The sequence below is a fragment of the Amphiprion ocellaris genome, chromosome 5, assembly GCF_022539595.1.
Source record: "Amphiprion ocellaris isolate individual 3 ecotype Okinawa chromosome 5, ASM2253959v1, whole genome shotgun sequence".
Classification (NCBI taxonomy): domain Eukaryota; kingdom Metazoa; phylum Chordata; class Actinopteri; family Pomacentridae; genus Amphiprion; species Amphiprion ocellaris.
Window position 1 is genome coordinate 17,243,313 of NC_072770.1, and position 17,141 is coordinate 17,260,453.

A 17,141-nucleotide genomic window follows, 5' to 3' on the forward strand; every position below is an offset into this window, starting at 1 on the left:
CTCTCAGGCTGCATATTAAAGGTGCCTACTTTGGCAGATCTTAACCCAAAACTTTATCACCTATAAAGCAGCTATTTGATCGGTGCAAATTGTAAAAGGTTTTTATCTGTGTCTGCATAAAAGTCTCAGTTCTTGGGTACACATAAAGTGAAGACTAAGGTTACTGAGAGCTGTTTGTATGATGGTGGATATACGTGATGTTGCAGTGTATGGAAATTAATTTTTTGTATATAAGAGTTGGCTGTTTAAAGCATCTGCTGGTGTTGTGCATTTAGGCTGTTAGCATCCTGTCATTAGCATAAGTTAAAGCACACACAGCGTCACTCTGCCCTGCTGGCATAAATCCTATTATGTGTCCCTGAGAAATCCTTGCTCAGGCACACTGTCTCCTCTTTTCCTCTCTTCCCAGCAAATAAAACTGACTGAAACAATGCCTGGCCCTTCTCGGACAGAAATTTCTATTGGTTTTGGCTTGAGCCCTTTTATCTTGTCAGTGAGGCTTTCACTATCTTTAGAGTAAGCACTGCATGCGAGGGTCACCTCAGGGCTGGAACATCATTTAACCCTTTGATAGCCTTTGCTCTGGACACCCAGGGATGTCAGAACTGTTTGTTGCCACAGGGCCGACAGTTTCTAGCGGGATGTTTATTTGAAGCCTTCAGGAGCTTCTCTGTGAAGAGCTTTGCATCTGTAATCCAGTCCCAGCGCCATGCATCCCTGATACCTGCAGTGAAGTTAGCTTCTGGGGGTTTTCCTACAATAGTTTCAACACCTTTTTAAACATTTTACACATGTGCACAACCCAGACTGTATAATGAAGCCGGAACTCACAGTACAGTAACCTGAAGACACAAACAGCAATGGAAGGAGCTGGAAAAACAAATCTGTACACTGGAGAAGGTGCTCTATGTTACTGTTTTGCTTATGAAATTAACAATTCTTAACTGTACATTTGCAGCTAATGTATGAACCTCTGGCCTCATTTGTTTCTTCTTGTGCTTAAACAAGCTTGTGCAGACTTTTCCTGCAGTGCACACGTTTGTCCACAAGATATCAGTATTTACTGGTGTTTCACACAGCAGCCACTGTGATTTTAGAGGAATCGTCTTCCAGCTTCCTTTTTGTTGTTTAGGTGAAATCAGGCAGTTATGTGGGTTAAAAGAAAGACCACTAATTTTGAAATTATTATAAACCAATATTCACCAAGTTAAGACTGAAAAAAGAAAAGTTGCAGATCAAATTTGTTAAGATAAATTAATATAGGTTTGAAGTACCATAATGCTATATGTTTTTCTTCTTAATTTTAGTGAAAAGTAATACCAGTATTGCCCATATTAGTCTGTATTTATGCACATTTTATTTTCTCTGGGTTCTCTTCTACATTGTGAAGCATCTCAACAGTCCTTTGGAATAAATTGGCTTAAATATAAATCAGATGACCAGCCAAACAAGAAAAAAAACACACTGCAGAAGAGAATAAGCAGACAGACAGGGGAGTCTATAGGTTTTAGTCAAATGATAATCACGAACGGCTCGTGGGGACAGACTCAGAGCAGCTTTTATGCAAATCGTCCTCCTCAGCGCGTTTTCATTGGAGAGCAGCGTGGAGGTGTAGTCTGGAAGGCGTGACATCGTGCCAATGCAGCTTTATGAAGAAAGTGCGCTTCTCCTAACAGGCAGAGGTGCGTCCAGTCCTTCGGCAGCAGCGGACTTTTAGTTTGTGGCTCCTGAAGCCAAACAAGCTGCGCGGTGTACAGTCACAACTCTGTGAGTTTCGGAAGCTGGGAGCTTCTTTTCCAGTGATTTTTTCCCCTCTACGATTGTTTTTATTGTCTTTGTGAGCTGAAATCAAACTTTGGAAATATCTTTTTTTTTTTGTCTTTTTTGCAACTGAGCGCGAGCTCACTGACTGCATGAAATATCAGCGGACATTTGGAGCTCTTTGAAGAGACCAGTTTTGCCATTGAAGATGACCGCCGAGGCGCATTCACATTTGGGACTGCAGAAAGCCTCCATGGATTTCGTCAGCGACTTTGACTTGATGAAGTTCGGCGTGAAGAAGGAGGCGATGCCGGGCTTGGATCGCTCCTTCATCGGGCCGTGCAGCCAGCTCCAGAGACCAGACTCCGTCTCCTCCACTCCTGGCAGCACACCTTGCAACTCGGTGCCCTCATCGCCAAATCTGAACCCAAACGAGCAGAGAAATAATCCTGGGGGCGATCAGTTCTGGATAGCCAACAACGGGGGTTACCCTCAGCAGATGTACCCTCAAGCTTTCGGCCTGACACCCGAAGACGCAGTGGAGGCCCTCATTGGAGCCACGGCGCAGCAGGGGCACCCATCTGCGCCCCACGGCCACCACCCGCCACCTTTCCAGGCTGACTACGAGGGCTACGGCCACCTGAACGAGCCTGTCCAGCATTACCTTCACCCCGACATGCAGGGGATCCCCACCGCTCACTGCCAGGACCCCTATCTGAAAGATGACAGCGCGTCTCCGGAGTCGCCAGAGGCACAGCAGGTCCTCGGTGCGCACCACCACCTCCAGCAGCAGCACAGCCGCCACGACAGGCGATCCAACGCCGAGATGCACTTCTCAGACGACCAGCTGGTGTCCATGTCCGTCAGGGAGCTCAACCGGCTTCTCCGAGGCCTGGGCAAGGACGAGGTGATGCGTCTGAAGCAGAAGCGCCGGACCCTGAAAAACAGAGGTTACGCACAGTCCTGCCGCTACAAGCGCGTCCAGCAGAAACACATTTTGGAGCACGAAAAGACGAGCCTGGTGTCACAGGTCGAGCAGCTCAAGCATGAACTCAACAGACTGATGCGGGAGAGGGATGCATACAAACTTAAATGCGAGAAACTGTCCGGTGCAAACTGTTACCACGAAACTGGGTCCACCAGTGACAACCCTTCCTCACCCGAGTATTTAATGTGAGTTTGTTGATTTCCCGCAGAACTGATTCTTTTCCATACGGAGACATTCGTGTTGACAGCTCGCCTTGCTGTTTAGCAAACAATCCCACGGGTTCATCCAGTTTTGAATAATCTCGGGCATAAGGACATGACTCAGACAATTCTAATAGATACATTTAGGCAGCAACATATGAATGGAATTTTGCAATGAAGCATGCATGCAGGACATGTATGAGATGTTTTTATTTTATACAGGCATATCTGTATTTTGTCTGACAGGAGATACTTGAAATCAGAGGGTATTTGCTTCTATCAATATACGACTTTAATCTTCCTGCTTCAGTTACTGCTCAGTCTTCATTTTGGTGATTTTGCTTTGCTTAGTTTTTGTAGCTCAAATTATATTTTGTGTTTGTGCTTTCTTTGAATAGAAAACATATTGAAATTAATGCTAGAAATGACATTATTTTTATGAAGCTGATTCTGCTGGACAGATGTGTTTGTTATTTGCGTTTCTTTTTGAGATAATTATGCAAAAAAATATGCAAATTGTTTTTCATCTACAATGTTTTTCATTTACTATGGATCAATAAACCTATTGTGACTTTTTAAAACTGTGTCTCATCTGCTGACGAATTACTATTCTGCAAACAAACAAAAAACAAAAAACAACTGTCCCTACAGCCAAACATTTATCTCAGATGCACAATTCTACCATGATAGTGTAATTTAATTGTAGTTATGGGAGCCATTCCACCATTTGTTTTTACAACATAATAGGAAAAATATGTTTTTAAATTCCTAAATCCATTAAAAGGGGTACATTCATTATAATATTTGTGCACACTACATAAAACTGCAGCATTGCAATGTGTCAATTAGTGCAAATATGAAGCCATAACAAATATGTAGCTATAAAAACTTCAATTTAAAAAAAAAAAACAGCATCTTCACTACAAATTTAGAGTGTAATAAAATTTTAAAGACACTCAAATTCACAGTGTGACTTTCAAGAAGTCCACGGTACTTCATTACTGTGTTAAAAGTAGTTTGTTATTCAGCCAAAAAAAAAGGAAGGGAGATCAGGAACAATCCGAGTGTTGTGTATTAGTTAGTTTAGTGGTGACTGAAAGGACGAGTGGTTCTCTCTCCTTCCCTGACCTTTGGCCTTCATGGAGAGCTGCTTCCTGTGGGACCCCAGCATGTGAAAGCACAGGGGGCCGACTGGCAGAGGCTGTGAGGCTCAGATAAAATGGAGTGGAAATCAGGCTTCCCCTCTGCTCTCTTCCTCAGACAAACAGATCACCTCTGCATTCATTAACAGAGGAAGAGAGAAACAACAACCACAGCACACTGCTCCGCGTTGCTTTGGCCGACTCCGAAGGAATTTTTTCACTCGATCTGTTTTTTTTTTTTTTTTTTTGAGATCCTCAACCAAATTTCCTGAACACAGATCATTCTCAGTTCAAGACTACAATAATATTTGGATGACCGTTAGAGTTCCAAGGCCAGCATGATAATGTGTGATAAGTGGTCACATTGTAAATTGAGTTTATAACCTCGGTGACGGCCTCTGAACAGAACATCTTAGAGAGCATTTGACTGTCAGAGGAGATTCTGTCACAGTTCGAACATTTGCGAGAGTTTAACCGGGCAGGTGGTTCGGTTAATGGCACCTCGCTTTAGCCTGAAAACCAGCTTCTCTTTTCATGTGTGACCCTTGGCAGTTTTGACCTCGGCCCTCTGTTGAGGGAAAGCAGCTCTCAGTCACACCACAGGTGCAAAAGCACTTTCCTTCTGAGAACAGGCTAAATCCCTGAAGGTGACCACTGTGCTGGGAGCATGTGACGTAGATGACTGCGTCTGTGAACATCGAGGATGTAGCAGGAAATATCCAGATGGTTATGGCACTGAGGATTGCACTTTTGTGTTTTAATGCTGCTGACGAGGGTTTGTTAATCTGTTGCTGTCACATGTGGCACATGACTGCAATTACAGGTCCAGTTTAATATTAAAAAGAGATTTCCTCTGGTTAAAATGTGTATTAACAGCAATCCTACTTAAATTACTGTTGTCCAGAAAGTAAAACTCGCCATCAGTGTTTATTTTATCAAATTAGTTTAATTAAATTGTTTGGTCATTAGCTGTTTGTCACAAAACAGTATTTGAAATGCCACGATGTCAGATGTAAATTACATAATCAGTTGAAATGAGTGTTTAACATCAGCTAAAACATACATAATTGTATAACATTTCGGCTGAACTATCATGCATAAGTGTCTATTTGCATGTACAATACTGGAGAAAATTTAGCACAAGGTTTCTTGTAGATTTGCTCATACTTTACATTGCTGTTGTGTTTTTATGGGTGTGGTTTTTCAAACAGAACGTTTCTGTATCTACGGCCGTGTGTGTTTGCGCACTTGCACACATCACATGTGGATTTCTAAGCAATAGCGGAATAATACAGTAGAAGTGTTGGCGAGGAGAGCGGTTTGTGGTACTGTGTGACAGTGTGCAGGGTGCCATTGTAGAAACGATTAGCCAGCTCTTTTCCCTCGCATGTGATAGGCTGGTGGGCCTGATGTGGGAGCCTCGCACTTCCCCCCTCCCCGCCACCAACACCCCGAGCCCACAGCGCCTGAGGCTGGCTACTGAGTCAGCAGGAGGGAAAGGTGTCTGCACGGCTGTGGCATCAGAACAGGAGAGAAAGCAAAATAGCTGGAGAAGGTTAAAGAGCGGTGAAAACGGTTTAGAATAGACACGCTTGCATTTTTTAAAAACAGACAGCGAGAAGGAACGATGGCACGAATAAAATCAGAGCAAGATGATGAAGCAGGTTAAAGAGGAAGCATCATCATTTCTTGTGTTGTTTCAAAACCTCCTCTGCAGAAAGCTTTTTGTTTCGTAGAGACTAATAAGATGAGATATACACTCTGGATTTTACTACTCATATGTTGAATTATGCCTCTGAATGGCTGGTGTTCAGTGGAAACACTCAGACGTGTTCATCAGAATCAGTTGAATGTGGTGCCAACCTCTTGGCTGAGTGCTGAGGTTTGCCAAGCCCTGGCTGCTTCTCAGACAGCGGACACAGACAGAGGAATGCTGCAGATACTCACCATTGTGTGGGGAGAGGCAGAGGAATGCAGGCTGCCAGGCTACGTACACTAACACCAATGAACACAGCCAGAGGCCTCGAGCCATGAGGGAAGGCCAGGCCAAAAGACCCCACAGTCAAACATCAATTACCACTTCCATCTGTGATATCATACCCATCTCCCCTTTGACAGTGTTGGTTTGGATTAGCTCGACTGTCCAAACTCTGAGTGTCTTGCTGAAGAGCTCCTGACTGTGTGTCACAAAAGCAGTTGGAGATTAGAAATGGATGTTTCAGTTCGTCAAATAATAATTATTTGATCAGCTGAGTTAATATTCTTTAGTTTCAAACAAGCACCGCTAATCAGTCCGTGATTGCGTCTAATCTTATGTGGCTAAATGTCAACTGACCAGACATTTGACCCCCAGTAGCAAACCGTTTCCAGCCCCAGCCAGTTCTCTCACCGTTGTTTTGCAACACCACAGTTGATCGTCTATAAGAGCAACTTCACGTGAAGTGCAGGGCAGAGATTGGGATGGAAGACAGGATGGACGAGGGGCTTCCTCTTTCAGTTCCTATATGAAGGTCCAGTCAAGTGACTCTTTGTGAGAGTGTTATGTTGTATGTCGCAGGAAAACGCAGCTTCGATGGCTGTGGTTTCCGCTCAGGATGTCCAGTCGTTTCTGCGCACAGTTGTGACACTGTGAATCATGCAGTGATCACACACGTACACAGACGTCTCCATGGACATGGCACACACACACACACACACACACACACACACACAGACATGCATATGCAAATACAGGCTTTCTCACTCTTTTACACACACACACACACACACACACACACACGCACACACACGCACACACATTTTTATAAAATCATGTGAATGTGACAAATGATTCTTGTGGTTACAAATGAATCTTTAATCCACAGATTGCCTCCTGCATGGATTATGACAACATGACTTTTGTCTGTTGCCACATCCTGAAAGATTTCACAGTAATTATGATTGTACTACTGGTAATGACTGAAGTTATCACATGATGGGCTGCACAGGTTCCAACAGAGTGGATTAATGTGTAGCTTCAGAACTACAATAAAGCTTGCGCTGCTATCTTATTGGCCATAACCAGGAATCTGGCTTCCTGGGGATGTCGTGTTCAGCGTGTTTGTGCACGAACTCCTGAGGATCTGATAGGAAGACCTTCTGATAAAGTGCTTGTCACGTTTCAGTGGGCACCACTGAGAGAGGTGTGACAAAGTCCTTTCACATTACAGACCCTGGACTTTGGTTTCCGAGCAAAGGGTCATCCACTGTATGTAATAATTATACAGGTTCCTCTCAGCGTGACAGAACCATTATAAAACAGCTTTAGCGTGTTAACAAAGGTGAAAAACAGAGTTCACTGGAAGGCATGGGGAGGGTAAATGAACGGTGCAAGTGATTAAAAATGTCTCATCAGTTCATATACATTGCAGTAATCTCAACACCTTAACTCTCCTTCCTGCAGTGGATATATTATTGTGTTTCTGAGTGTGACTGCAAGTTTTACAGTAGGTGAAGAGAAGAGAAGAGAAGAGAAGAGAAGAGAAGAGAAGAGAAGAGAAGAGAAGAGAAGAGAAGAGAAGAGAAGAGAAGAGAAGAGAAGAGAAGAGAAGAGAAGAGAAGAGAAGAGAAGAGAAGAGAAGAGAAGAGAAGAGAAGAGAAGAGAAGAGAAGAGAAGAGAAGAGAAGAGAAGAGAGTCTTTCCCTTTCATTCCCTGCTAGGATTTCCTGTTCTGTTTTATGGGGGTCATGCAGCTGGCAGGCGCCCTCCTGTTTCTGTCCATAATGATGACAGGCGTCCATTAGTGCACAGTAGAAACACGAGCCACAGAGGTTATGTCAGGCTCTTCCCCCTCTTGACAGCCTCTTCCCTTTCCACAGCCCCCAGACCCCAGTACACAACCTACCTATCTATAGGAAAGATAATTGTGGCTCTCAGTTGCTGTTGACAAAGCTTGGCTGATTCAGGGTCAGCTCACCAGTATGTGAGCTCCGGTGACTTTAACACAACCTGGAAAGCAGATCCGGTCCCCGGTGACAAGACTGGGTCTCTGGTCTATAACATACTTGCATCCGGGAAAAGTAACACGGTTGGACTGTTTTTTTGGAAGAGCGCAGCAGATGAGAAAATAAACAGATCTGGCTGCTGTTAGGAAATGAAAGACAAGAAAGCACATTTTTATTGGTTTAAAATCTGACTGCATGTCGGGGAGAGAGAGAGATGGTGTCGTGTTTTTGAGTTAATGTTACTGTGAGTTTGAATAAATGGTGGCTCAAAAAGGGAATACAGCAAAATGTGTCCCTGTCTGGATTAGATTTAGCTGAGAAATCCAGAATAAAAACAGTAGTATGTGAGCTGGTGATGGGTTTTAAAATTGAAACTCCAGCTGTCACTGCACATGTAGCATTCAATACCCATCCTCACGAGTTTCTGCGGGTGTTGCTTACATGAAAATATGGCAGCCGCGTCGTACGTTTTGGTGAAGTCTAGCAGGCCTCCTTGGAATTGGGTGTGTCACTCTCCCACTAATGTGTCATGTTAACATCTCCCTTGTGTCATAACTCTTCCTCCATGTTTCTCAGAAGCCCTCAGCTGGACTTAACGCCATATTATTTTTCCTTCCAGCTGATTTTAGCACCACTCTCTGCCCTATATGCAGCTGGAGGACTTGGCAGAAGACTGTTCACACACCCATTCTTTGATTCTTTGGCCATCTTTGTCATCATATTCGACGTTAAGCGTTCTCTAAAATAACTGAGGAACAACCGACTGTGCACTGTGGTCGGACTGTCAGGGAGACGAGCTTGTGATTGGCCAAGAAGTAGCTTATAAGGGATCTATTTAAGGGGATGCAGGCCTTTATCCTACAGTGAACCCATGTTGTTTGCTCTTCTTGCGGACAAGATACAGGAAGTGCTTTGTTCTGGGTTCTTTAATGGAAGAAAAAAATCAAACCCTAACTTCTCAAAAAAATTAAATGAAAGGTTACAAGTAAACAACCGAGTTTATTGAGGGTGTGATAAGAATTCCCACTGAATTTAAGGTGGAGTTCACTTGTAAGACAAACTGTCATGAGAGACTGCCAGCAGTCGCATAAATCTTATTCCTTCACCTTCATCATTGCAAGAGAGAAATAAAAATCTCATGACTACTGGCAAGTAATGAACTTAGACAAATGCAATAAATTTAAAGATAATATATGAAGATAAACCTCTATAAAGGGTTTTTTTTGGATCCTAGGAAAAGCAGAAACAATCTGAGAACACAACACTGACACATTACCATTAGATGAATGTTAGCAATCTGTTGCCGATTTAGCTAAAGATTCAGGAAATATTGAGCAACATTCGTGTTTATTTAGTCATGCCATCAAGCTTATGTAAGCCAGTATTCAATCTTTTTATTTAAACCTTTTTTGACCCGATAAACCAATTAGCTGCTACACTGTTAAAAAAAGAAATGTGTATTTAAGCTGTAAGTTTCAGATAAATCTCATTTATCTTTCTGCTTTGGTGCAAACAGTTGACTTTTGTGGATTTTATGAAATCGAAATTCACTTTACACTGTTACTCAGCAAATTGCATAATTCAAGCGCAAAAACTAGGGCTAGTCCTCCATTTGCATTGTGCATCTGATATCTTCGTGACATCCAGTTATATCAGTGTGCTAATATCTCACAATGACAAGGTTTACATGCTCATAATTAGTGAGAATGTCCACAGACAGGATGTTTTATTATTTAGTGACAAATTACGCTTCTGATCTGATGATGGTACTTGATGAAAGATTAGAGGATTGGCAAAGTTTTTACAGTTCATCCTGAGAAGGACTTTTCAATTTCACAACCTGAAGTTGAATTCAGAACAATGAAATGTCACAGTCAGTAGGATTCTGCGACAGGAGAAGATCCGTCTGTCCATTGATTAGCTAAACCTGCTTTATACTGTAGAGGGCCGCAGGGGGCTCAGCAGACGCTGAGCAAGAGGTGGGTCACTCTGGACAGTTTGTCAATTTACTGGCACACTTGGATATCTATACAAAGTTTAAGTCGATCTAATAATTGTTGAGATATTTCCATCTGGACTGAAGAGACGAGCTAGACTGCACATATCTTGCCTTTTATTAGCAACTATCATGCACTGCAGCTGATTGTTAACTGACTTTACGAGGCAATAAAAAAAAAGCATACGAACACATTGGTGTAAAACTACAGATGACTTTTTTTAAAAAGCAGCAGGCCAGTGACGAGGAAGAAGAGAAAGTGAATTGTGTAAAGGAACACATCGCCCACACGTGGCTGAGGAGTGGCCTGCAGCACCAACAAGCTGTACAACAACAGGCCTCTGACTTGTAACCTGGCAAAATGAATCAGGTGTTCAGAAGCGTTCAACTGTCCAGTTGTTGTGGGAATGTCGCATCTGCCGGCTCCCCGTGCAGTCTTCCTCAGACTAAATTAGACAAATGAGATATCATGACGAACTATCAGACTGCACACTGGTCGCATCAAAAACTCTGAAAAGATGATCTTTAACTGTCTGTCTGCATGTGTTTGCTGCAGCAGCGCACAGCATTCGGAGCGAATATGTCAGCTTCAAGTCTCTTTTGTACAGGCGAGGGCAAAAGGTCACCATAAGTCTGTGAGTGACAGCAGTAATGGTGAGTGTTGCTATATTTAAATCCCGAGGAGAGGAACAGCCTTGACTCATGTGTGGACCCTACGCATCCTTTTTCCACACAAAAAAATCGAAACTGCTCTTTTTTTGGTTAGGTCGGCTTAAATAAAAGCCAGCATCCTTATGACCCAAGGACTGTAATTATTTTAAGATGCCAGTTGTGTAATTGTTTGCTGAATTAGCAAGCAGTTGTGCTGGAAGTGAAGTGGAAACTAAATGTGACCACCTTTTAATAAAGAAACAGAAAGAAGAGTCATGCTTTTGAAAATGATCTCATTTTCCACAGAGAAAATAGGTTACATATCATTGGAAAGAGTAAAGTATCGCTGCCTGGTGAATAGATTTTATTGATCCGTGTGATAAACTGAACCCTTTCTTTAAAGATTCTTTCGTAATATCCCACTGAGGAGTTCAGTAGCTTTGTTGTCTGGATGGATCTGGAGGTTGACGGTGTTGATTTGTCAGCGGCGGCTGAGGTGTTTGGTAAAGTCGGCTGTGGTTGATTGGTAGGAGTGGAAAGCGTGAGCATTGGGCTTTCCCACAGAACCAGGGGGAGCAGACTTTGAAATAGGAGAAGCTTTGTCAAACCCTGATTACCTGATAAATCTGTCAGAAGCTGCAGTCTCTCTATAGGAACCTGTTATTCATAGTATGTGCTAGTAAAACAAATCTTTGAAGGACTAATCCTTTAATCCTGATTCAGTGTTCCATCAGCGGCAGCAGCAGCAGAAGAAGAAACACTCGTGTTTGCTGCAAGTTGTTCTCAAGGAGAAGCTTCCCAAATTGTCACATAAATGTGCGAGATTAATGAGAGAAATGTGGCATGTTATCCTTTCAGTCTCTGTTGTCAGACCGGCTCACACCCGCGGCTACTTTGACATGCACATGCATACCTATCTGAGCTGTTATCTCTCTCTACAGTATATCTGTGTCAGCAGAGGGCTGAGGCAGGGCCATGAGAAATGGAGGCGAGCTCGGTCCTCAGTCCCACACATAGGGGCTGTGCACTCAGCTGTAAACAGTTCCTGCGTGTGTGTGTCTGTGTGTGTGTTGTGAGTCTTTATTTCCATCTGTTTTCATCACCTCTGGAAAGGTGGCATGACGAGTCTTCCCACAGGAGTGGCGACAGCAGAGCGTTGCCATCCCGCACCTTCGTCCTATCCTCACCTCGCTCGGTGACATGGGCCTTATCGCTGCATCTGCAGAGCCAGTTAGTCCTTCTCCTTTGTCTAAGGATTAAGAGAAGCTTCTGCATCCATTGCAGAGAAACACAACGCTAAATAGGGAGCTTTTCCTGACGTGCACGCACATCTCTTCCTCTGTGCAGGAGATGGCAGGAATATAAAGCAAATTCTGTTAATTGAATCACCTCTTTGACTGCTGTGATGAACACTGTCTGACTGCTAAATATGCAAATATCTTCTTTTTACTCCATGCTGCATTAAATCATCTTACTGTTTGGCCTCTAGCTGTGAGGAAAAGAAGCGGCTTGTTATATCCACAAGTTAAAAAAAATCCATTATAATATCAAACTTTTCCCTTATAATAAACTAAAATAGGAGTCGTCCGTGATATTTCATGCCAACTTAAAGGCAGAATGTCGTACATTGCATTCAGTTTTACTGTAAGGGGAATCAGAAATGTTTCACAAAAGCGTTGACAGCATCAAAGAGGTGATGCCTTCACTCCATAGTGAGTCACTATTACAAAGAGAGGTTGACCTTGCCTTTGGCCTCTTGGCTGTCTGACAAAGCAATCCCCATGCTCTAGTGCAGTACGGCTGTCCTCTAAATGAAAGTAGCTGAGAGGCGAAGGGCAAAGAGGCCTATGGAATATCAATGTGCGATGCTCTCAATTAAGATTAAAGCTTCGAATGGAATCCTATGGAGCTGCTTCCCTAAGAAATGCTTGACATTTTACCCTTGCTGACTCTGGATAAAAAAGTGTCCTGCGCCACCAGTACCACCACCACCACTAACTAGCTGCCCCTCCTCAGCTAGCCCTCCTTTCGCTGAATTCATTCTGTAGATATTGACTTAGGCTACAGTCACACTTCTAAGAAATAAGTGAAATGGATCATCTTACTGCCTGTGGATGATAAGACTACTGAAATATGAAAAAGCGTCTGGATCAGCAAAATGACAAACCAGGGGGGGAAATATGAGGCAGTCATGATAAACCCTTAGAGACAAATTCCCTACAGCTAGACGGAGAAATGAGGAGAGGAACGAGTGGGACAGAGAGGGGAAGGAGAAAAGAAAATATACATCTCCAACATGCCCATTTTAAATAGATGTTTAAAGGAGAGCCTCATTAATTTAAAATACATCCATCCTCTCTGTGCCAAAAACACATAGATGAGTTAAAACACCAGAAGTAGGATTTTTGTTCAGATGTGACCCGAAACAGATTAATTACATGGACACAGCGTATCTTTGTCCTGCATGTTTTCAGCTACTAAATACTCCTCATTTATACAAAAAGCTGCCTATTTGTTCCCTCTAATTAACACAATGTTAGAGATTTACTTTGCACTTTGTTAAGATTCAGCAGATGTCGTTTCTGGGCCAGCGGCTTCAGTTTCAATATGAAACACATCGGTATTTACTGCGAATGCGCCGCTCATTTCCTGGTGATTTACAAAAACATGATGTCAGTTGTTTGCATCTGATCTTGTAGATTAATACAGATTACGATGATGTTTACAGTGTGTATCTGCCAGCGTTGTCGAGTCTGAGCAGCATTTCTAGTGATGTTGTTGGTGTAAAGGGGAGAACACAGCAAGTACGCCACACGGCCGTTTAATTCAAGACATTAAATTAGGGAGAAAATGCATATCTGCTCGTTTTATTAACATGCAACTCCAGGTAGAGCCGTGCACGTGAGCCTGCTCTCATGTTTCACTGCTGCAAGCGAGGGAGCAGCGGCTGATTATGAATACAATGTAGAAAATAAGATCAAAATGGAGCCTATCGTGTAAACTCCACCCTTGATAAACAGAATTCCACATCACGCTCCAACTCTGCAGTTAACTGAATCAATGCAATTCCACTTGTGCTGATCTTGCAGACTGAGGCCCTTCCCCCATCCTCCCCCATCCTCCCTTCCTCCCTCCCTGCCTCCCTCACTCTCTTTTACTTTCTCTCTCCCTCTCTCTCTCTCTCACACACACACACACACACATACACACACACACACACACACACACACACACACACACACATCTGTCTCCCTCCCCATGCAGGTCTGCCCATCGTAACACATTAGCAGTAGAAGCCATCACACAATCAAGACAAGGCAGCGTATGAGACGTCAGGCCAATTTGTTTCCTTCTCGGAGCTACATCACATTAGCAGGGTGGCTATACCCTTGAGCTAAATCCAAGTTCACACAGAGGGAGCGGGCGGCCGGACAGGAGGCCAGCGGTGTCAGCACTTTTCAGACGGCTGCTGACATGTATCCAGCAGACTGACATGTATGGAAAAAAAAGCTTGATAGTTTGAAATATTGCCGTTTTTTTTTTTTTTTTTTGTGAGCTTAATGTGGTGTTTTCCTGAGGCCTGGAAGAGAAAGAGTGCACAGTCAGAAGATTTGACAAAAAGTCAGAGGTCAGGACATCAAATGAAGCCATCAGATAAATGAAAGGAGATGATCGCCGTCCATCTCAGCTGAAATCATGCCCTTAAACAAATCTGATATGACTTCCTCGGTGCAGTCGCCAGATCACAAGACAAATGGCACTCAGAGAGGCCAGTCAATAGTTCAATTATCTCCTGTCTGTCTTGCTTAATTAAACATATAATTGACCATCCAAGGACTAATGATAGCCATCCCATTACCCATGAATCCAATAGATTTGGCATAACCACCACTTGACCCTGGCGTGGATTGACTGGCCTCAGTTAGAGGGTCAGAGTGTATCCATTGTTCGCCACCGTGACACTCGTCGCCGCTCCCGTTCCCCGTCGCACGTCTCAGGATGTGGCTCTCAGCTCTGCCAAAAACAGTTGGAGGGAAAAATGCAATTACTGCAAGATTATCATACTGCTTCCGTTTGACTTTTCTGACTGAATTCATGAATATATATGAATCCATCTTGCATCTCAATCTGAATCCCCCCTTCTTCTCTGTCCCACAGCTTTTTCACATTTCTGTTTGGCTGGTGGCATTTCCTTTGTTTCTTCAAAGTGTGTTCTTTACTGGAAGATTAGTGTTACCCCTGAAAAACTCAGACCGTAATTACAAAAAAAAAGAAAAAAGAAAAAAAGGAACATCAGAAATCTCAGCATATCTTCCTTGATGTATAAAAAACAGATCCCTGTTAAATAGATTGCCAGAACTTTGAAGCAGAGTGCTGTGTGAGGGATGTGTTTTTTCCTAAATACTGCTGTTGTCAGGTGAAAAGCTCCAAAATGTCAGAAGAAACGCAACCTGATTTTAGCTTGATGACCAAGCATTTTAAAGTTTACTCAAATGAGTTCTTTTTCTCAGCTTTTTTTGTTTGTTTTGTAAACAGTTTTTATTGCCATGACTGAATTAGTTTTGCTCAATTTACAGTGAAACAATTATGTGTTAATAAAACTAAATGACAGATAATTTGAAATATATACACTACCGTTCTGAAGTTTGGGACCACCCAGACAATTTCATGTTTTCCATGAAAACTCACACTTTTATTCATGCGCTAACATTAACTGCACAAGGGTTTTCTAATCATCAATTAGCCTTTCAACACCATTAACTAACACAATGTAGCATTAGAACACAGGAGTGATGGTTGCTGGAAATGTTCCTCTGTACCCCTATGGAGATATTCCATTAAAAATCTAAGTGACCCCAAACTTTTGAATGGTAGTGTATATACAAACATAAGAAAAGGAATATAAATGAGACTAAATAAAAAATTAAAAAAGACATACAAGGTCACGTGTTATGTTTTAAACATCCACTCACTAAAAGGGACATCTACCGCTAGACCTTTGATTTAAAAGGGAGCACATTGGACTTGGAGTCTTCTTTACCCGATAGTTTTGAATTATATTATCTTGGTTTTATATGCTAGTTTATGTACAGGTTAAATAAATGATGTACATCTGAATGTATTTTATTTTAAGGGCAACTGTTCACTTTCTAGCTAAAACTTCACCCTCAACAGAATAATATTAGAGTGCATCTAACTTCTTCTTTAACTCTCGGCATAAAAACAAATACTGTTGTCAAGTATTAGTGTCAAACTCTTCTAATTAAATTCGGTTAAATAAGGCAAATGCAATTACCTTTGAACTGGGGCAAGCTCAGTAGAATTGTTGATACAGTTTCTGAGTTTTGGCACCAATTCTGTAGTCCATCTCATACTTTTTTCAATACCCTACTTCAAGAAATTGAAAAAAAAAAAGGTTTTCTAAAAAATCTCTTTTTATTCAACAAAAGAAGTTTAAAAATGCTTTTAAAAAATGGGCACAAATTAGGTTTAAATGAGGAGCTATTAACATTACGAATCTGAGCAAATATCTGTTGCCACTCTTTGTTTTTGATATGTTTATTGTTGTTTTTTTTAAACTATATGCAACTATACAAGGATGGTAGAACTAATACAAACATGAGCATGATTCAATTAACTCACAAATTCAAAGCTTTTGATGCTCTGTCTTGGTTGGTGCCAAAAACGGATCGAGGACTGACACCAAGCTGTACAGATTTTGGATTCAATCCTGCACTTAGACGTTTTTGATTGATAATCAGCACTCAGTCCCACAGTTGTGTAAATCTCACAGCATTGTGTAGCTTCCAAATGTGTGACAGCACCTGTACCCAACCCCCAAACACACTGAGAGAGCACCCCTCTCTCCCTGAATGTATCACCAACCTTTGGACTTCACCACTACTCCCCTTAATAGCTCAATCTGATGGATCATTTAAAAGCCCGCTGAAACAGACAGATGGGTAATGGATTGCATGGCAAATCAATGCCGGGATCAATGGAGGACATACATCAATAAATGGATAGAGAGCTGCTGAAACAGACACCAGAGTTAATGTGGAACAGCGTAGAACATCACTGTGTTGTGCACACAGTGGAGGAGGCTAATACGAGTCGCCCCCAGCTGATAAGGTGTCCTTTTGAATAATGCAGACAACAAACTGACAGTGATAAGCTAAACTTAAGCTCAGCTGCTACAGTGGGGCTGAGGGAGGTGTGTGTTTAGTGCCCACTCCCCAGCACACAAACACACACACACACACACACACACCAGGACAGCTCATGACAATTTATATGACTATGAACATGTTTTTGCCTTAAAGTGTCAAGGGAAAAGTAACTAAGAAAATGACACATCTGTATGTTTTGTTGTACAAAACACAGAGTTCAGAGAATCCTTTTTCTGCTCTAACAGAACGC

General features: G+C 42.4%; 1 protein-coding gene across 1 annotated transcript; it reads left to right on the plus strand.

The window, feature by feature from the left end:
• Positions 1-1,670: 1,670 nt before the first annotated feature.
• Positions 1,671-3,530, plus strand: mafbb (v-maf avian musculoaponeurotic fibrosarcoma oncogene homolog Bb). Its single transcript, XM_023278337.3, has one exon. It carries the CDS (start codon positions 1,970-1,972, stop codon positions 2,936-2,938), a length of 969 nt encoding a protein of 322 aa, XP_023134105.1. The 5' UTR covers positions 1,671-1,969; the 3' UTR covers positions 2,939-3,530.
• Positions 3,531-17,141: the final 13,611 nt, after the last annotated feature.

Bases quoted from the DNA above. Each gene is read 5' to 3' on its own strand.
- mafbb (XM_023278337.3), top strand. From the start codon at position 1,970: ATGACCGCCGAGGCGCATTCACATTTGGGACTGCAGAAAGCCTCCATG.